The 23,314-nt window shown below is 37.7% G+C and overlaps 1 protein-coding gene across 7 annotated transcripts in view; it reads right to left on the bottom strand.

The window, feature by feature from the left end:
• LOC113532238 (coiled-coil domain-containing protein 136) overlaps positions 1-23,314 on the bottom strand; it is a 46,901-nt gene that overhangs the window by 20,045 nt on the left and 3,542 nt on the right. For 6 of the 7 annotated variants that reach the window (XR_008304772.1, XM_053241813.1, XM_053241812.1 and 3 more), the window contains 3 exons: positions 8,586-8,900; positions 8,317-8,391; positions 6,155-6,466 (listed from right to left, as the gene is read on the bottom strand). Coding sequence is in view for 6 of the 7 variants with exons in the window: in XM_053241813.1 (XP_053097788.1) it covers positions 6,155-6,466; positions 8,317-8,391; positions 8,586-8,900 (702 nt within the window). In the remaining variant the exon portion in view is untranslated. Of the gene's footprint in view, positions 1-6,154; positions 6,467-8,316; positions 8,392-8,585; positions 8,901-20,177; positions 20,393-23,314 lie in introns of those variants that run through there. The other variant, XM_026923525.3, reaches the window with a different exon arrangement.

Below are 23,314 nucleotides of genomic sequence, written 5' to 3'. Positions count from 1 at the left end.
GCAGAACGTCAGAGATTAGCTCAACCATTTTATCATTCTCTTTCCCCATCTGAGCCCAGATCAGATAAGAATGAATGATTTAGGTCATGTGACTACTGCAGTGGTGTTTAATTCAGTATGCTTCTCCAGGCTGTGTGCAGAACTAAAAGGCATGCTGTTTACAGTTTCCATCTTAATATAGACGAGCTGAAGCCACTAACGGGCTGAGGGAAAGCAGAGAGCATCACCGTTCCTGCAAACTCTAAAAGTAATGCCTCACCAGAGGCCCTCTCTCATTACTTCATTAAAACATGCCATATGTGTTTCAGAGCTTGCACAAGCATTATAAACATTGGTCAAAGAGTACACAAATGTACTGCAAGTCTACAGCAAGTTGCAGCCTGCTGTTTAAAACATCTTAACAAAAAGGCTATTGTAAGGAAAAGCAGGTGATCTAATATATTTTCCATCAATGAGCAAGTTTGTAGGATATTAAAAGTGCACTAAGGAAGTATAAATGAGCTTTTTACTTCCACATAATAATGTAGTCAGTGTGTTGCTTTATACAAAATTTGTAGCATTTCTGTCAATTTGGCAAACGCTAGATTTAAACAGGCTTTTCAACAGAAAGATCATGAAAACGGTGTCAAACCTTATGTAAGCCATATGTAATGTGCTGCATCATAACTGGTATAAAGAATGTAAACACACTAACACACTGGCAGCTGAGAGAGGCAAGTGGAAAAAGTGATTCTAGAGAAACGGTAGATGTGTGACCATTCCCCTCACAGAATAATATTCAAAATGAAAGAAAAGACAGAACAATCCTTAATTATCATTATGGACAGACTGTTACTATAAATCCTTCCCCTTTATCTCTTAAGTAATTAGTTTCTTTTGCATGAACAGCACATTCTTGAAGCTTTGAGACATCTTATATTATGGATTGTGTTTAGATTATACACTCACTGTCCACTTTATTAGCAACACCTATACATCTCTACATTAATGCAGTTATTTAATCAACCAATCACGTGGCAGCAGCACAGTGTATAAATTCATGCAGATACAGGTCAATAGCTTCAGTTAAGGTTCACATCAAACATCAGAATGAAGAAAAAATGTGATCTCTGTGACTTTAACCCTGGCAGGGTTGTTGGTAGCAGATGACCTGTTTGTTTCTGGGATTTTCACACAGAGCAGTCTCTAGAGTTTACACAGAATGGTTCAAAAAACAAAAAACATTGAGTGAATGACAGTTCTGTGGGTGGAAACACCTTGTTAATAAGAGAGGTAAGAGGAAAATGGCCGGATTGGTTTGAGCTGCCAGGAAGGATATAGTAACTCGTATAATCACTCTTTACAACCATGGTGAGCAGAAAAGCATCTCAGCATGCACAACACATTGAACCTTGTGCTACTGTGGATGGGCTACAACAGCAGAAGAACAAGATTGGCTGATTAGATAACTGCATGAATGTGCAGGTGTACAGGTGTTCCTAATAAAGTGGACAATGAATGTAGTGATAATATACAAATATGAGGCTAGGATCCTCACACACAAGTGAAAAGTCTGAATAGGGACATGAACTGGGACCCTCCTCTGTTTTTGGCAAACTCCGTCCCACACAGATGTAACTGTCCGAGTATTGATTATCCATAGAAAATTCTGAATTTTAATTTAAATCTTAACTTTAAATCTGAACTGTCCTCTTACGTGTGTATCTCTCAGACTCTGTTCCTTCCTCCTTATCTGTCTCAATGATGTTATTTCTATAATTTGAGTATAATAATGATTTATGAGCTCATGTTAGACAGCCTAGAGCACTATTCCCACAACAAAGAGGTTGACTCCAAATTACAGCCTTTCTAACCACTGAATGAAATGATGATGATGTGAGATGTATTCAGATTTAAACCTGTCATCAAAAATGGAAGGGTTTTTTGTAGAGATGTGCTTCAGACTGTTTTTTAAAATCTGTTTTTGTTTGTACCTGCCCAAACTTTTACTAATACTAATGAATTTAGTTGGTACAAAACTAGTAGCCTAATTTAAACCATTGCTACCCTGACCAGGCGGTTACTAAGGATGAATGAATTAACTCTGTAAATGCATTTTCCACATTAATGAATGTAGTCTTTCTTTGGTCCTTTGTCCATCTCTTTGTAGTTACTTCTGAGGTCTGAATACAGATGTGCACAGTTTCATTATTAACACCACACTACACCCCCATAACTTTGAATATGGCCCAAATACATTAATCATTAATCTCTCTCCCTCTCTCACTCTCTCCGTCTATACATACATACATATGTATATATATATATAAGAATTTACTGTACACACATACACACACTCACCTTTTAACTCTCCATCATTTATCATCAAGATTTACTGTATAATTTACCATTAATTCCGCTCTACAGTTACACTCTCCCCGGTGTGTTTTCAAGCACAGGGGGTGTGTATAAAACCTCCACCACTAACCAAATTTACATCTTGCCTCCAAAAATCAGAAACTAAAAACTGTTGTAATGTTTCACCTACACACTGGAAACTGAGATGGGCCTGACAGGAAGCATCTAGCAAAAAACATACTGGTTTTAAACTCCTAAATCAAACCCATCATAAATGTATAATTTGAATTTTAACATGGCACAGAGCGGTGCAAGGACACAGTAAGTGTGGGTTCTCCTTAACATAGCAAAACAACTACTAAAAGTACAGAGGAAAGAAAACTTAATTGCAAAAGCTTTTAGAAATACAGCTTTAAGGTCATCTGATTTCCATCCAGGCACAAAAACACAAAATTAAGGAATACAACACCAGTGCTTGCAAACTATGGAGGTCTTACATGCTCCCCAGACTCTCGTATACACACATTCATGCACATTCTCTGAGTAATAGGCCCAGAGAGGCTGCTGGATGTACACTATGTTTCAACATAACTCTGCATTGTTGGACTCAGTTTCTCTCATAATTAGAGGCAGTCATATTCCAGTAAGAGGTTTCTGAGAATTGATTTGGGTTTGCAGTGGGTTTTTGAGTAGATTTTGTTGATAGTGCTCTGATTCTCCAGAGGAATGCATATCTGGGTGGTCTGTTCCTTCAGATCATGAAGAAATATGAGCTGCCTGGCAGAGGTTATGATAAAAAGTTTGGTTGCGTGTGCGTTCCTGTTGATCGTAATGTACTGTATTATAAAACAGATGTGACGATCATACTAACAGTTAGTGATTAGAAACCTGATTACTATGGCATAGTATATTATAAGGTAGTATATTACACGTAAACAATTTCTGTAATTTTTACAAAATAAATTTATGTTAATAAGCGGTATTACAAATATAGAATAAATTGTAAAATACTGTGCTACATTTTGGGATGTTTTAATCATTTCCAGCTAATTATTTGAAATTGGCTTTTCCTGAAAAGTAGTGAGATTAATTTATAACTCTTTGTTGCATAATTCACATTGATGCAGGGCTGGACATAATTCTACATGTAGTATAGTATAGTATAGTATAGCATAGTATAGTACAGTATAGTATAGTTTGATATAGGGCAGTACAGGATAGCTTAATATATGGTTTAGTGTTGGACAGAACCTGACAGTATAGTATAGTATAGTATAGTATAGTATAGTATAGGGCAGTACAGGATAGCATAATATATGAATTAGTGTAGGATAGAAGCTGACAGTATAGTATAGCATAGTATAGGGCAGTATAGGATAGAATAATATATGGTTTAGTGTTGGACAGAAGCTGACAGTGTAGTATAGTAGAGTATAGTATAGTATAGCATAGTATAGTGCAGTATAGGATAGCATAATATATGGTTTAGTATAGAACAGAAGCTGAGAGTAGAGTATTGTATAGTATAGTATAGTATAGTATAGTATAGTTTGATATAGGGCAGTACAGGATAGCATAATATATGGTTTAGTGCAGGACAGAAGCTGACAGTATTGTATAGTATGGTGTGGTATGGTATTGTATAGTGTAGAATAGTGTTGCATGGTATAGTATAGTATAGTATAGTATAGTTCGATATAGGGCAGTACAGGATAGCATAATATATGGTTTAGTGTAGGACAGAAGCTGACAGTATTGTATAGTATGGTGTGGTATGGTATCGTATAGTGTAGAATAGTGTTGCATGGTATAGTATAGTATAGTATAGTATAGTATAGTATAGTATAGTATAGTTTGATATAGGGCAGTACAGGATAGCATAATATATGGTTTAGTATAGAACAGAAGCTGAGAGTAGAGTATTGTATAGTATAGTATAGTATAGTATAGTATAGTATAGTTTGATATAGGGCAGTACAGGATAGCATAATATATGATTTAGTGTAGGACAGAACCTGACAGTATTGCATAGTATGGTGTGGTGTGGTATCGTATAGTGTAGAATAGTGTAGCATGGTATAGTATAGTATAGTTTGATATAGGGCAGTACAGGATAGCATAATATATGGTTTAGTGTAGGACAGAACCTGACAGTATAGCATAGTATGGTGTGGTATGGTATAGTGTAGAATAGTGTAGCATGGTATAGAATAGTATAGTTTGATATAGGGCAGTACAGGATAGCATAATATATGGTTTAGTATAGAACAGAAGCTGAGAGTAGAGTATTGTATAGTATAGTATAGTATAGTATAGTATAGTATAGTATAGTTTGATATAGGGCAGTACAGGATAGCATAATATATGGTTTAGTGTAGGACAGAACCTGACAGTATTGCATAGTATGGTGTGGTGTGGTATCGTATAGTGTAGAATAGTGTAGCATGGTATAGAATAGTATAGTTTGATATAGGGCAGTACAGGATAGCATAATATATGGTTTAGTATAGAACAGAAGCTGAGAGTAGAGTATAGTATAGTATAGTATAGTATAGGGCAGTACAGGATAGCATAATATATGGTTTAGTGTAGGACAGAACCTGACAGTATTGTATATTTTGGTGTGGTATGGTATGGTATAGTGTAGAATAGTGTTGCATGGATAGCATAATATATGGTTTAGTGCAGGACAGAAGCTGACAGTATTGTATAGTATGGTGTGGTGTGGTATCGTATAGTGTAGAATAGTGTAGCATGGTATAGTATAGTATAGTTTGATATAGGGCAGTACAGGATAGCATAATATATGGTTTAGTGTAGGACAGAACCTGACAGTATAGCATAGTATGGTGTGGTATGGTATAGTGTAGAATAGTGTAGCATGGTATAGAATAGTATAGTTTGATATAGGGCAGTACAGGATAGCATAATATATGGTTTAGTATAGAACAGAAGCTGAGAGTAGAGTATTGTATAGTATAGTATAGTATAGTATAGTATAGTATAGTATAGTTTGATATAGGGCAGTACAGGATAGCATAATATATGGTTTAGTGTAGGACAGAACCTGACAGTATTGCATAGTATGGTGTGGTATGGTATAGTGTAGAATAGTGTTGCATGGTATAGTATAGTATAGTATAGTATAGTTTGATATAGGGCAGTACAGGATAGCATAATATATGGTTTAGTGTAGGACAGAACCTGACAGTATTGCATAGTATGGTGTGGTGTGGTATCGTATAGTGTAGAATAGTGTAGCATGGTATAGAATAGTATAGTTTGATATAGGGCAGTACAGGATAGCATAATATATGGTTTAGTATAGAACAGAAGCTGAGAGTAGAGTATAGTATAGTATAGTATAGTATAGGGCAGTACAGGATAGCATAATATATGGTTTAGTGTAGGACAGAACCTGACAGTATTGTATATTTTGGTGTGGTATGGTATGGTATAGTGTAGAATAGTGTTGCATGGATAGCATAATATATGGTTTAGTGCAGGACAGAAGCTGACAGTATTGTATAGTATGGTGTGGTATGGTATCGTATAGTGTAGAATAGTGTAGCATGGTATAGAATAGTATAGTATAGTAATGGACAGCATAATATGCTCTTTAGGATAGGATAGAAGCAGATAGGACAGTGTATTTTTTAATGTATTATAGTATGTCATCTAGTACACTAGCAGGTAGTGTAGTAGTATAGTACTTTGTGGTAATGCTCCAGTCCTTGCTCTTTTTTTTATCTTTGATTACTGAATATTATATCGCAGTATAGTATAGAATAATATAGTGGAGTGGAGTGTAACTGACCCTCTGTGCCTGTTTGTTCCTGCTCCTCCCTGCGTTGGCTCTTCATGCTTATCTCTGCACGTAGTGTAGTCAGCTCTAACTCATACTCTTGTGTAGTGTTGTGAAGTCTCTCCAGCTCTGCCCGCAGCCTGCACAGCTCCTCCTGCAGGAGCGCGATGTCATTCTCCCGCTCAGCTGCCGCCTCCTCAGCCGCTTGCTGCAGCTCCTGCACCTCCTCCTGGGCCACACGCAGCTCCTCCTGGGCCTCCCACAGCTCGCTGGCCTTTTCCTCCTCCAGGCTGTCCAGCTCCTCCTGCACTGAGCGCAGCTGGGCTGAAGGGACAGAGAACGGAGAATGGAACAACTGAGGAGAAATACGGACAAATTATACAATGCTGATAAAAAAGTGGACGCATAAGATTAGGCCCTGGTTCATTATTGCGTCCAATAAAACATTGCCCTAGTGCAGAAGTTTGGTAGTATAGAGTAGCATAAACACATGCATACAAACACACACAAACAATCATTTAAATATTTCTCTGCTGTGTGTGGTCAAAATAATCTGTTTTTCTCTCATGTTGCTTAGGACCTGATCCTGGTTCTCTGTTAAGTAAATTAACTGATACTACAGCTGTGCTGGAAAATGGCACTAAATCCAAACTGATGACACAGGACACATACAGCTTGTACTACATACTCACTATGAGTTTTTCTGAAGCACTACAATAAATCTACGCTAATAGTTTCATTAATGTGAATCACAGCTGAATTGTGGCAGCTGTGCTTCAACAGGGCTTTAGTATCAGGATAACGTTAAACTGCTGTACAGCCATGAAGCCAAGAGTCTGAATCTGATGTTGACTATATATTCAGTCAAAAACGTTTAATGTACAGTAATGTATTGTATTTTTCTGTAGTAGAGTTGTGATGCCTCAAAAAGGAAGGACAGAAGACCCAAGTCTAAGATAGAAAGTCCTGTCTAGACAGTCAGAGGTATAGCCGTAACCCTTTTTCCATAATTATTGAAAAATTAGCCGTAATTATTTTTTCGTACGTTTTCCACCATGTTAAAGTCTTCAGGATGGAGGACGTTATTGTTTCTCGGTAACAAGCTGCATTTTAAGTAGTGATACAGCACTTTTTTAAGCACAGGTGCTAGCTTCTCAAAACCTTACACACACAGTGCTGCACCTTCTCGGTTGAACTACTACTCAGTCGGATAGAGACAGGAAGTTGGATGTTGACCCTGAGCTTTCACGTCGTGCCCTTGTTCATGAATTTAAGTACAGGCATAGATCAGGATCATGTATAAAATGTCTCTCGGTACTGGGTTAAGTCTGACTTTCTATGACAAATACTTCTTTGCTGTTATATGATACAGTCCTGTATATTTAAAATAATGAGTATCATCCATAAAGAGAGCCTTACAGAAGCAGAGGAGCCATTCTTTATTCCAGGCAGGGTTATGAATAAGAAAATAGGCTCTATAAATCAGAACAGATCTTTGCTTCCACCAGGGACAGAGTGACAGATTAGACGCGCATTTGCTCATTAGTTACTGGTCAAACAATAAGGAAAACAAAACAGATTTTCATTCATCAACAGCTAACGACTTTGTCTGCAGTATATTAATGGGAAATTGAATGTTGATATGGTGTTACAGTTATTTGATAAAAGGGAAATTGTGTTCTGTGTACAAAGACAATAAAAAAAACTCTGAGGACATACACGTGTTGTGGGCTTGTACATATTTCAGAAAGAGAAAGCATATGAATCAATATTAATTACTATTGTATATGAACAGTAATTATTATTTTTGTATTATTGTATTACTTTTTGTCTTTCAATTCCATACAAAGCCAATATCATTTATATCATTTATGATTTAAAGCCAGTTCCTGTAGAGTTAGTGTGTATAATACAAGGGTTAGCAATATGAGGACATGTCAATTATCAGTGATATCATTATGAATTATGTCATGATCAAAGTAACTGGATGTCTTACAGGGTTTTTAAATGTCGTTCTCGTAAATGACACCTATTCCATGGCCACTTTGTTAGCTAACTACATATCATGATGCATATCAAGTGTTGTGAAATGTGTTCGGGTGTCACGATGTGATTTTTGACACGTTCCCTTCTTTAAAATGAGGTTCTGAGAATCAGTGGAGGTATTAAGATACCTTGTAGCCTTTGGATCTGTCTTGTGAAGCTCTCGGCCTGATTGGCACTGGCTAAGCGTTCGTCCTCCAAAAGCCCTACAGAGACATGAAGAGAGAAAGAATGAGTGAGAAAACTGAAGCTGTGTGTGTGTGTATGTGTGAGACAGCTGGTCTCACACAGCAGTGACAGCTGAGCATGTTGATTGGGAACTCCCAGCAGTGATATCACAAAAACAACATGCCTACCACTCATCACACACACACACACACACACATACACACACACATACCCTGCAGCTCGTTGTAGCTCTCCTCATGCCTCTGGGACACCTCCCTTGCCTCTTCCAGCTCCAACAGCAGCTGAACCACCTGCGTTCTCAGCTCCTCCAGTTCTTCCTCCTCCTCCACTCTTCTCTTCTCATCTCTTTCTCCATCTCCTGCTTTCTCCTCCTTCACCTCCTTCTCCTCCTCTAGGCCTTTTTCTCCATTCCCCACTTCCACCTCCTTCTCCTCCTTCTCTTCATTGTCATCCAGGGATTCACGCTCTTTATCCGTTAGTCCATCACTCAAACCCGGGAGCTCACCCTTCAGCTCACACAGATCATCTGAGACAGAGACAGAGGCAGAGAGACTGTGAGAGACTGTGACACTGAGACTGTCAATCATTTTAGAAGAGAAGAAAGATTATTTTTGAGAAAATAATGCCAGATAACAGACGATGATTATCTACATATTATTACAGATTATCTTGTTGGTCATATTGTTTAGGACTTCCTGTTTTTTTTTTTTTTTTTTTTTCTCCTTTGGCAGTAAAGAGATTTTGTAACATTCTCACACTCACACACACACACACACACACACACACACACACACACACACCATTGAGACCACCAGAGATCCTGCCCTACAGAGACACCAAACTCTTTGCAATTACCAGACATTTGCCTTTCACCTGTTTCCTGTTAGTGATGATTTACAAACATACTCTGAAACACACACACATACACACAAACACACACACACACACACACACACACACACCACTCAGCACTGATCAAAATCTTTAAAAATCAGGAATGGAGCCACCTAGTGTCAAAAATGGGTACAAAGAAAAGGACTGCAATATGAGAGATCTTTAAAAAATTTAAATTAAATTTTTTTTTTAATTATTTAAAATTTAAAAACCAGAAATTTAAAAAACACTTTGATTTTTGATAATAATATTTGCTATGTGCTCAAATATGTAGTTCAGGTCATATATTTTACACATGCAGAGGAAGGGGGTGCACTTAATTATGTACAGAACAAGGTTGCATTTGCACCATGATTTGTTCTAGCTGTATAATGATTATTATTACTGTACTGGCTTTTTAGAGTTCCGAATACTCTGGGAATTTGGTCAAACTCACAATGGTGATTTAAATCAACATGAGCTAACTGTAAATTTTATGACGCATGACTTGCAGAAAAGTAATAAACTTCATAGTGATGGAGTGACGAACATTATTTCAAGAGTGGCAGGAGTGGCCTGACGAAGGAAGGCAGACAGCTGACACCGACCCCCCACCCACCCACACACACACACACACACACACACACACACACACACGTGTGAATTTGTGAACGAATCCTCAATCCTCAACGAATTGTGACGAGTCCTCAATCCCCCCCAACACCATCAAACCATGTAATTATGCATATGTGAGTACAACTGTCCTCTTTTAAGGAATGAAAATGTGTAATCATTGGCAAATTGCTGGGGAATAAAATGCTTCGGGACATGCTGTTAGAGGAAAATAATCAACTCCAGGGTGATAACAGCCACATTACCCAGTACAACAGCAAGTCTCAAAGTGTTTTATTCTTCTTTTATAAACAGCAAATTTGCCAACAATTACACATTTTCATTAAATAAAAAAAAGATCATACGTCATACGTCTAAATTTTATCTATTTACATTTAATGTTGTGGAGCATCCTTGAGCTGTGAACATCTGTTCCTTCACCAGCTTCTCTCCTAGTTTCCTCTCTAGAAGTTAATAAGACTAAAAAAAAACACACAAACTCCTTTACCAAGGAGGAAGACATTGCCTCTGACTGTAGACATATCCTAATGGAAAATTACACAATATCAACAATTATACATTTTCCTTTGTTAAAAAAACACCACATTTTTAATCTGTTTATTATTAGTTATAGATTATGTTGAGCATCTGCCATACAAGTCCCTGTGTAAGCTGTTACTATAGAGACAAGCATTTAATATAAACCTTGCAGCCTGAAATACTGTCAGAGCTGCTGTTATAGTGTAGAAAATTAATCAACACCTTCTGACCAATCGGATTTGAGAATTCAACAGCACTGTAGTATAAAGATATATAATGTATAGTATCCTACTGGTCTTTTGATTTTTATTCTATAAAATCTATTTGCCTTGGTGAGTGCATTGTTCAAAAAAAAAAGATATTATTTGCTGTCACTGGATTCCACTTCTTCACAGACTGTTTGTTTTATTACAGATGTGAGAACTGAGACTGGTTTCAATATCAGTCCTGTGTGTTTGTTCAATTTCTGTCTGAGCAGGAGGAGAAGTCATTCAGAGTCCATGGGGAACGTCAGTAAGTCAGCGTTAAGCAGAGTGTAAATCGATCACAGACTGACCTCACTCCATCCTGCCGTCTTTCTTACCTCCTTCACTCCTTCTCTCTCACTATCTCTCTCTCCTTTTTTTGCTTAAGGGGGGTGGCTGGGGGTGGGGGTGGAGTCTCTGTCTGTCTCCTGTCCTACTGTCGTTCCTCATCTGAAACCAGACTCAGGAGCCAGGAGGATAAAAATAATCTCCCTCCCTCTCTCTCTCTCTCCTTTCTGTCCATCACTTAAGAAACTTGTTTCTCTCTTTTTTCTTTCTTTCTTTCTCGCTTTTTCCATAGATCCGGACTTCATGATTTCCCAACCTCCAGTGACCACCATTTTTTCAGTCTACACACACACACACACACACACACACACACACACACACACACACTCTCTTTCTCTCTCTCTCTCTCACACACACCCACACACACACACACACATACACACACATACACAATATGCATGCTATCAGCTGAAGGAAGCTGGATGTGCTGTTTCTCATTCCTCCTTCTTTCTTTGTGGATGTGTGTGTATGGTTATGAAATATTTCTTTTGATGCACTGCACAGTGAAGGCTCATGACGACAGTGAGCCGGTTCGTGTCTCAAACATGCGTCACTGCACTGACAAGCTGAACTGTGTGTGTGTGTGTGTGTGTCTGTGCGCATGAAGTCACTGCTAGTTCATTCTCAGAAGCAATCTCAAGTTCATGAATTAATGACAAGTTGTAAATATATAAAAGACGGAAGCATCGTACTAGATTACACACTTGCCGAATGAAAGCGTCCTTTGAGTTGTATCATGTGTAACAAACACTCCAGGCTTTAATAGCTGTCATGCTTAAATATCCAACCTGCACAGAGCTGGATGCAGGAGATGACAGGCCTGACGAGATGATTCAACACTCTGATCCTCTTAGGTCACTATGGAGGATTAATGAAATCTGTTCTACAGGAGATAATTGCTCTCTCTCTCTCTCTCTCAGCCTATTCCCATGTCCTTTATATGAAAGAGGACAAGCATGCATTTGAACCTCTCAGATTTTAAACACTTTCTATTTCTAATGATATGCATAGCTGTGTGTCTTCCAGTGTAATGAAATCCTGCAATTATAATCAGGCCGTCTGGCATATTAAAAGTTTATATTTTATTAATGTTTATATTAAATGTCAGTGAATAATGAGCAATCAGCAGGCACACATCCACTGCTGGGAGAAGTGGGTTAGGGTCAGTTTTGGTAGATTTATATTCAACTGGAGGAAAATCAAAGTGAGGAGACATGGTCAGTCTCCAACAGGTAGACAAGTCTAGTCCATCTTCTTACTCATTTGTATACCACAAATATCATTAAAATGTACTTCAAACTGGAAGGAAGCTAATGAGAAAAAGTATTTTAGACATTTAACCTTGCTGTGACCTCGACCCTGTTTGAATCATTCCAAAATCTAATCAGTTCCTCTGGTAACGATGATAATGCAGTATAAAGCCTATAAACATTCAACCACTCGTTCTTAATGAGAATCTCGTCTGGATGGACAGACAGCCTGAAAACATGATGCGTCCGCCACTTAGTGGCAAAGGCATAAAAATCCAGCTACGTTTAAAAAACCCATATGAGCCAGTTACTTAACTTAATCTTATGAGCAACATGCATGAACTCACATGAACAAAAAAATGTTACAAATGCTGAGTCATGTGAATTGTTATATATTTGCAAGCCTGAGATCCTGTAAACTTTTACTAACTATTGTGCCATAGTCAGGGCTCGATTAGAGGAATGCAAGACAAACTGAACACACTCAATGAAAAAGCTCACAAAATCAAAAATATGATAAAATATGTGTTTAAAAGAGGTTTTTAACTACCACATGTATATTTCAACTTCTTTTTAATCTTCTGAAGTCTTTATAAAAAGCCTTTCTTATAGTATTGAGATCAATTTGGCATCTTCTGCAGTGCCTTTTTTATATTCCATATAAAATATTTTGAATATTTTATACAATTATATGCTTTACAACTCATATAGATCAAGTGTGTGTGTGTGTGTGTGTGTGTGTATCAACAAAACTATAAGTTAGATTTGTATGGAAGGAAATATTTAATATAAAATATCAATATTAATTTAAAGAATAATAATGTAATGTAATAATATTTTATTTATTTATTTATTTATTTATTTAGCACCTTTCTTTAAATGCAGCATAAACTGCATGAAAATGTAAAGTAAATACAGAGAAAGAAAGAAAGAAAGAAATGCAACAAATAAAAGATGTGACAGAAATAAGAAAGTAATAATAATATAAAATAGTTGCGTTTTTAAAGAATTCATTATAATGTCCATTAAGTGATTTGTTACAGTATATACAGTAAGCACTGACACATGATTATCATATTATATCTTCATATCATGCACATGTGTTTTATATGTGTATGGCATGAAATACATGCATGTGTCCTATTGTACACATTCAGTCCAGAGCAGGAAGACTCATTTTAACACTAAAAACCCAATTAAAAGCTGAACTGGTCTCACAGTGAACGTGCTTAAACAAATCCAATAACTAACAGACCATCTGCTGAATCAACATACTGTGACCAGAGGGTCAGATTTGCTCCCAATTTCCCAGAAAAACAGAAAAAAGGTGTTTAATTCAGGTCATATTATCACACGGGGGAAATGGCGTGGAAATGGGACACACACACACACACACACACACACACATTACAACACTTTCTATGAGCACAGGAGCCAGCTCTCACTGGTTTTGATCTCATCCTATTTGTCAGCATGACTCGTCAATCGCCATTTCAGCTGAACCCGTAACCAATCAGGGAGACTTATCTTATCGATGGGGGGGAAGACGGATGAGTCATGATCCACAATACACTTCTCTCTCTCTCTCTCTCTCTCTCTCTCTCTCTGGCTCTTTCTGGCTCTAATCTGGGCAGTGACATTAGCTTCCTGTTTATAGCTATGTTCTCACTCCTATTAGCCGGGTAACTGAAAACCAACGTCCTTAACCTTCACGCTCAATCACACAGATTTACACACACACACACACACACACACACACACTCCAGATCTCCACACTTCAGATTTCATTCTGTGCATAAATTACATTAACACAGCACTAAAGCGTCAAATACAGGGAAAGTAGCAGGCCATGTGAAGTGTTGTGTAGGAAGAGAGAAATTTTGTAATTAATATCATTGTACTTGAAAATTATTCATTATTAATAGGCTTCCTTAATTTATTAAGCAAAACTAAATCACAATAATCTAGGAAAAAATAAAATATATTAAAATTAGTATTTAAATTAGGTATCTATGCAGTATTTGTTTGTTTGTTTTTGGGTTTTTTTTCTATATTTATATTCATCACATATTATTTATTATAAAACTGAAAATGTTGCAAAAAAGATGAAAATAGAAAATTAAACACAAATGTGAACCGGTCAGTCACACAGAGTACTAATGTTTGTAAAAGTATGTAATGACCAGTTAAATTTTGATTACATTTCTATATTTAGAATTTTTGTTGGAACATATTATTATTATTATTATTATTATTAATATTATTATTATTATTAATATTATTTTGAGCAAAATGTGCTGTATGAAATGATTTAACTGTATAAAATATACGGTAAAATAACATTTGTTTTTTATTGCAATTATTGCAAAAAATGCAATGCAAAAAAATTATATTTAAAAAAATTCTAAAATTATAAATAGATTATTATACTGTACATATTATACAATATTAGATACACAGATACATAGACGGACGGACAGACAGACAGACGAAGGGTTTAAATATATATAGTGACTATGAATAATTTTGCAGACGTCTTTGGCTGTAATACTGATTGTGTGTGTGTGTGTGTGTGTGTGTGTGTATGTACAGTACAGGAACATAGAAAGTACATAAATGTGCATAGTTCATTGACAGGTCTGCAGTGAGATGCCCGGTGAGACACAGAGTGTTAAACAGCCTTTCACACTCCAGCCCACTGGGAAATCAGACAGGTAGAGAGGGATGGAAAAATATACACACACACACACACACACAGACACACTATACAGTAGATACAAAGTATGTCTGAAACTACACCATATTCACTATCTAGTGCGCTGTTTGGGAAGTTTTGCCATTGTGTATGTCTTGTATGTCTAAAATCATAGGAGAGAATATGAAGTGATCTTATAAAATCTCACTTTATACTGCTTAGGGTTCCAATAATGAAATCTGCTGTACATTCTGAGAAAAAATGATGTTGAAAGCTCTGAAGTAGAGGTTTACAATGTAGGAAGAAAAGGAAAGGGTTTTATTCATAAGCATTAAAATGATCAACTGCTTCAAAACTATTTTCTTCCTAGGTTGTGATCATCATTGTGATTTCAATAGTTGGCAAAACAGTCATGCATTTTTCATGAAGCCATACAACCAAAACAATATGCTTTATTGATTCAGATCTGCATCAACACATTTGAATGCTGACATCACTGTTGCCCATGGCAACAGCTAATTGCAGGAAGTTCAGTAAGCTATAGCATCAGCTGTGCCCAGTTCCTTCTTCTTTTAACCACTGCAGATAGCTGCAATTTGCCTCTTTTCTCCTCTATGTGTGTGTGTGTGTGTGTGTGTGTGTGTGTAATAAGAGCTGGATAAGCTTAGCTTGCAGAAGAGGTGAGGCCACACACAGCTGGCTAAATACAGGGTGACAGCAAAGAACACTGAGACAGCAGTGAAAATAGACAGACATATGGGTGGATGGATTGTGGAGTGTGAGGACTCCAGCATGAGATCCAGCCAGTCACACACACACACACACACACACACACACACACACACACGAACACACTTGTCTACGATGACACCTCTAATGCATGTTACAGCAATTGCTCCAAGGAGACAGAGCACCTATAATAGTCTCTATCTTGCACATACACATGAGCCTTGGTTCACTGAGCTTACACACACACACACACACACACACACACACACACACACACATGCCCAGAAGCAAACATGCACACTTCCAACTTGATTGCTGCTGAGAATTGTATAATACACCTATAATTTTCTTTTTAAGGTAAAGGCTAAAAACATTACACTCAAAGCAGCTACTATATCCAAAGAAACAAAGAGACACAAATATTTTACATCACACGCTGAAATCCTAGCTAAAAGAGTAATATTATCTAAGAGGAGAGAAATGCAACCACATGAATGACGGGGTCCCCAGGCTCCCCTCTATCCTCACTAACCTGTCTCAAAGCAAATGTAAAAAGCACGCACGTTTATCCTCACAATCACACACAGTCCAGTTGGCAAGCCCAAGCCTGCATTCAAAGAATATCAATGAAGCCAAAAATCCATGTGAAATGTTGTGCACCTCTGTCTCTCTATGAATGTCTCTGTTTAGTTGCCTTTAAAGGTAAATACAGAGGTGCACAAGCATGAAATTGTAATGTGTGCACAGGATACAATCTATTTTATAATGCATTTAATTCACTTTTTTGAAGGTTGAATTAATATTATAATATTTTTCTTAATTCAGTAGACTCTCCTGTAAAGAAGCCATGCTTAAGGTTTAAAGGATAAGCTTACTGTGCACCCATCTGCTTTACATTAATTCATAACTTTATCCATAAAAAATTCACTCCATATGTCTCTGGTTAAGATGCTGTCTCCTCTAATGATCTCTGTGTGACAAAAAAATTCATAGATTAATTAATTAATAAATAGCAGCATTTAAGATTGGACTCAAATTCCATTCCACAGTTTTTCGAGTATATGTGCAGTCTAAAATATAAATTTCAGTGTGACATATTGCAGTCATATCAAACTGTCAGACACTGAGTAGTTCTGGACTTAATACTGTTCCTCACTCGAATTGACATCAAGCAAGAAAAATGGGCTTAAGTTCAAGGTCAGAATCCTGCATAACTCTGTCTCTACATCTACTGCTATCCTGAGGCCTACAAGTTCCTGGTCCCTTCATCTTGAGGTCTACTAGCTCCTGTTCCCATCTTTATACTGCTCCTGCCTCATACTGACTCATACAAGTACCTCCTAATTTCAACCTGAAGTCTATAAGCTCCTGCGTCTGCTCTATTATCATTGGTTAGAGATTAAGAAACTGATGTCTGTAAAGATATTTGTGACCACGTAGGTGTGGACAAATGCTAAATTTTTTTGTGTAGTCCCCTGGGCATGTGTAAGCTCCAATGTGCTGCTCAGTCCCATGGTTTGGTTGCCCATAAACCTAATTTACTACACTGAAACTCATAAGTTCAAAGGTGACCAGGCTTTTTCTGTCACAGCTCCAAGCTTGTGGAACAGCTTCCCTTTTTCATAAAGGCATCCCCCCATGCAGACATTTTAAAATCCAACCTAAAAGCTAAATATTTATTTTCCCAGGCATTTGAAGCTCTTTAAGATCTGTAGTATCTGTATCTGTAGTTTTCGTCCTGTCCTTTATCTGTGGTTTTAAAAACTGAATAAAAACAATAAAACTAAAGCAGTACTTTAGTTTTATTGTTTTTATTCTTCCATTCGAAATGTTTAATCTCATTTTATTTGTCTTTGATTTCACTGCTTAGATTTAGCCCAGATGATGTACAGCACTTTAGCCGACACATGTTTTTTTAAATGTGCCATAAAAATAAAGGTGAATTGATTTGACTAAAAGTTGTAGCTAATGTAATGTAATACCATATGTCAAGCTAGTGAGTTAGTCTGACAACCAGATTCCAGTAACCCCGGACTAGATCTGCACGCTGAGCTAAAACTGTGTCTTGTACTGCATTAAATGTTAAAAATTGTTAAAACTGTTGCGGTTACTGTTTTACGTGTGTATGCTACTTACTAAATGTCATGCATCCTATGCTATTTTGCACTAATACATGTTATATGTTTACACCTGAGGCTAGCTAAATTGCATAATGTTATACTGTACACCCCGTATATGTACAGTATAAAGACAATTGCTGAATTGAATTGAATAGTTAACGCATTAATACTGACTAAGTGAAACAAACTAGTTTATGAATTCCCAAAGACGAGGTGATTGTGTAGCCAGAGTTCTTAACCTGTCCTAATTTTTTGATGAATACTTATGATGTAGTACATCATGTTTGCAATCTCAACAAACATTCACCAAGTCACTGGTGAACATTTCGGCTATGAGATACAGCATTCTCTGCTTCCATGACAAGTAAAAACATCATTCCCGGCTGATAGCCTTTTTATTTTCTCTCAGTAAGTTTTACTATAAGGTGACATATTGTGCATTTTGTACGAGCTTCTCAGGAGATGTGTGTAGTGCAGCAGGTGGTGGACATCCTATAGTTACAGCATCAAGGTGCACACACATAGACTGTGAAGTCTATTAGTTTAAACACACACAACAAATTCTCAAAACACAATAGAAAGTAAGAGATCTGTTTGCCCTGAGAGCCCAGGCTGCTGATTTTTCCACCTCTGCAATATTGTAAAAAGTGACACAAATCTCTATTCTGTTCTAATAGCTGTCAGATTTTTTACTTTATTCTTTGTAAGGCTTGCTTGGGTTTTGGAAAGGTGTTATATAAATGTTTTTTCCCTACTTCTCTGCCCTCCTTTTCACAGTGTAAGCTCAATTAAAGTCTCTCCTAGCCAAGAACTACAGAAGAGGCATCACAGCAGCTCAGTGGCTCTCATCAAAATTTGATCTCTCTTTGAGAGAGAGAGAGAGAGAGAGAGAGAGAGAGAGAGAGAGATCGTAAAATATAACTCAGTTTTCTCGGTTAACTTCCCTGTCATTACATAACCATCAGGAAATCCACAACCCAGTTAATGATATAGCATCCAGTGCATCATATCTGCAAATTTCAGGGTCGTTGCTGTGGCTTAAAAGGAAAATGCCTGGATTAGAGATCATTTCGTTCGGTGTTTTACTGATTTGTTATGACTCTGTATCAGATTTAATTGTTTAGCATGCAAGAAAGGAGTAAAAGTAAAACTAAATATGCAGAAAATAGTCAGAAACATATGTGCATTTCAAAGACAGAATATTGAAAATGTGTTGAAAAAAGGAGCAGCAGATTTGTAGGTGAGAAAGAAAGCGAGAAAGGAAGAATGAAAGGGAGAACGCGTCAGATTTCTGGTGCAGTGAAGAGCATGAATTATTCACATCACCTCCATCCTGGCCCTGCAGCAGTGGAGAAACAAGAGACCAATAGAGAGAGAGAGAGAGAGAGGGAGAGAGAGAGAGAGAGAGAGAGAGAGAGAGAGAGCTATGCTTACCCTGCATGATTAAGGTGATCCAACAATGCTCTCTCTACCTCTGTTTCTCTCTGTCATGCAGAGAATGAAACTGTATGACGTTATAGCAAGCATGTCTGACACACACTTTGTTGCCATGGTTACAGTCCCTCCACCCAAGCTGGGAGTGGGATCTACCAGTGATAATGATCACCTGCTTCTAAAAGCAAATGAAGTCACACTTTGTGTTCAACAACTTGGACTTTATATTCAGTGTCAATGAATGAAAACCAAAAATGATCTCCAGAACCAGAGTACTGTACGTTCTTCAGGCAGTGACCAGGTTTTCACCTGCTCAGTTTAGGGAGATAGGATCTCCTGATTAGGAATCTCAAAGCAGCCATGACAGAAAACTCAAAACAAATGTGACTCTTTGTTGCAAAAATGACTCATTTTTGCAGGTTTCTTGCATTTTCGTGGTCTAATGGATAGAGAGTCGGACTTGCAACCCGAAGGTGAACCTGAAGGTCGTGGGTTCGAGTCTCAGGTCTGGCAGGGATTGTAGGTATTGACACCTCAGTCAATACCACGACTGAGGTGAGACCTTTGAGCAAGGCACTGAACCCCCAACTGCTCCCCGGGTGCCGCAGCAAAAAAAAGGCTGCCCACTGCCTTGGGTGTGTGTTCACGGTGTGTGCATGTGTTCACTACTGAAGTGAAGTGAAGTGAAATGACTTGTGGCCAAGTATGGTGACCCATACTCACTGTGTGTGCGCACTTGGATGGGTTAAATGCAGAGCACAAATTCTGAGTATGGGTCACCATACTTGGCCACAAGTCATTTCACTTCACTTCAGAAGGCAAGCACACTTAAACGCACACATGTAGAAAAACAGGAGAAGATAGAGATAGAGATAGAGAGAGATCGAGAAAAGAACAAAAGAAAAGTTCCAAACACTAAAACCAAGCAACTCTACGTAGTTATTATGAAACACTCACCAGCCCAGTGTATGTAACTTCCTTCTCTCTGCATTGAGGCCCACTGACTCCTTAAATATTCCCTCTATTAGCTCTGATGCTGTGTCTATGTGTTTCCAGAACATTCTATAGAGCAGCCAAACAACACAGCTCGTGTTATGCAGAGGAAGGGAGGCTCAGAGGAAGAGGAAAACTGAGGGAAGGGGAGGAAGGAAACGTACACAGGCCCCTGTATTTTCTGTTTGGATTCAGGAGTCATAGTTTACAAACATGTCCGACTCCACCTAGAGGGTCGTAGAAAAAAACCGAGGCCATTTCTGATCAGTCAGGTGTATCTATGGAATATTATTGGTGTGTTAAATGAAATTCTTGACAACAACTGATGAATACAAGATACGTTTGCTGTTCAAGTGGACATACACTCCTGGGCAAAAATAGCAAATATTAAGCTTGATTTGTTGTTAATACCATTAAAAGCTTAATATTTTTGCCATTTTGGGCTTGGCCCTTTTTATTTTATTTTATTTTATTTATATATTTTTATTATTTTTATTTATATATTTTTTTTTTTTTTTTTTGCCCAGGAGTGTACACTGCTACTAGACAACTGAGCAATATGATATTCAAGATAGACTAGCTAGCATGGAGCCATTAAGTTGTTTATACAAACAATGTAAAGGCAGAAAGGCAATGGAAATAAACAAAATTATCAGGAATGTCAACATTTACCTCAGATATATTCATAAATTGTTAAGAAAAGACTCAGACAGACTAAAACTACACTGCAACTGCACTTAGCATCCTAGCATTAATTGAATTTCTACGGGCTTTGACATAGTAGGAAACATAAACATTGTGTTACAACTCAGCGGGTATCAGAAAATTTCATTGCCGATGAAACGAGTAGGTCGTTCATATAGAATCTTCTTGTAAACATGATGAGAAGGTATCCAATCTGTAAGACACCTTTCCTCTGAGGAAACTTAGCCTATTTTGGCACAGCTAGCTAAAAAGTGGATATTGTTCTGTGTGTTAAAATTAAACTGCCATTACACAACCCCAGAGCTTATGTACAGTCAGGTCCATAAATATTGGGACAGTGACACAGTTTTGGTAATTTTGCCTCTGTACACCACCACAGTGGATTTGAAATGAAGCAGTCAAGATGTGACTGAAGCGTAGACTTTCAGCTTTAATTCAAGGGGTTTAACAAAAATATTGCATTAACCGTTTAGGAATTACAGTCATTTTTTACAGAGTTCCTCCATTTTCACAGGCTCAAAAGTAATGGGACAATTGACTGATAAGCAGTTTCATGGCCAGCTGTGGCCTGTTTCCTCCTTATATCATGATAAATTAAGGAGATAAAAGGTCTGGAGCTGATTCCAAGTGTTGAATTTGCATTTGGTAGCTGTTCATGGGAACTCTCAATATGCCATCCAAAGAGGTGTTGATGCAAGTGAAGGAGGCCATCATTAGGCTGAAAAACCAAAACAGACCTATCAGAAAGATAGCAGAAACTTTAGGAGTGGCCATATCAACAATTTGATACATTCTTAAAAAGAAGGAATGCACTGGCGAGCTCAGCAACACCAAAAGGCCTGGGAGACCACAGAAAACAACTAAAGTGGATGATTGCAGAATTCTTTTCTTATTGAAGAACAACCCCTTCACAACATCTAGCCAAGTCAGGAACACTCTGGAGGAGGTAGGCCTATCATTGTCAAAGTCTACAATCAAGAGCCACCTTCATGAATGTAAATACAGATGGTTTACCTCAAGATGCAAACCGCTGGTAACACTCAAGAACACAAAGGCCAGATTAGACTTTGCTAAAAAACCTCTAAAAAAAAGCCTGACCAGTTCTGATGCAAGATTAACTTGTACCAGAATGATGGGAAGAGAAAAGTATGGAGAAGGAAAGGAAGGGCTCATGATCCAAAGCATACCACATCATCCGTCAAACATGTGGAGGCAGTGTTATGGCATGGGCATGTTTGGCTGCCAATGGAACTGGGTCACTGGGGTTTATTGATAATGTGACTGTTGATAGAAGTAGCAGGATGAATTCTGAAGTGTACAGAGCTATACTTTCTGCTCAGATTCAGTCAAATGCTGCAAAACTGATAGGATAGTGCTTCACAGTACAGATGGATAACAACCCAAAACATACTGTGAAAGCAGCCCAAGGGCTTGGAAATTAAATGTTCTTAAATGGCCGAGTCAGTCACCTGACCTCAACCCAACTGAGCTGCCTTTCACTTACTGAAGACAAATCTGAAGGCAGAATGACCCACAAACAAGCAGCAACTGAAGATGGCTGCAGTAAAGACCTGGCAAATCATCTCAAGGGAGGAAACTCAGCATTTGGTGATGTCCGTGGGGTCCAGACTTCAGGTAGTCATTGACTGCAAAGGATTTACCTCCAAGTAATAAAAATAATCCTAATATTTATGATTATATTAGTTTGTCCCATTACTTTTGAGCTTGTGAAAATGGAGGAACTCTGTAAAAAATGGCTGTAATTCCTAAACGGTTAATGCAATATTTTTGTTAAACCCCTTGAATTAAAGCTGAAAGTCTATGCTTCAGTCACATCTTGACTGCTTCATTTCAAATCCACTGTGGTGATGTACAGAGGCAAAATTACCAAAACTGTGTCACTGTCCCAATATTTATGGACCTGACTGTAGCTAGCTTATGAGGCTAACTTGTTATAAACTATCTTGCTAACCACTAAGTTTAGCTATGTACCTAGTTATATTATTCAACGGTGGTCTATTTTTAGCCAGAACAATAGATGCCGCTAGTTTAAGATCTAACCTTAGGTAAGTTGATAGACTAGCAAACAAACGTCACAGACACAAGCACGCAAATCCTGAAGGGAGTCTCACACGGGATTCTTTCCAAGGTTGTTTTTGGTTAAGTGACACAGGAAAAGGATCGTTAAAGGCTATGGCTACTAAAGCAGCCGCCTCCAGAAAGGAATGGAGCTCTATATAAATGTAAAGCTACGTATAAATTTAGCAGTCAAATTTCTTGGAAGCTGGAACACAGAAAAGAAAGAATATATGGGTGTTTAAGTTGGAAAAAAAGACTTATGGGATCAAACTTTTTAGCTAAAGACAGCCTCAGATACAGATTTTTACATATTAAGC

The sequence above is a fragment of the Pangasianodon hypophthalmus genome, chromosome 18 (assembly GCF_027358585.1).
Source record: "Pangasianodon hypophthalmus isolate fPanHyp1 chromosome 18, fPanHyp1.pri, whole genome shotgun sequence".
Lineage (NCBI taxonomy): Eukaryota > Metazoa > Chordata > Actinopteri > Siluriformes > Pangasiidae > Pangasianodon > Pangasianodon hypophthalmus.
This window is presented reverse-complemented; position numbering and strand designations above follow the sequence as displayed.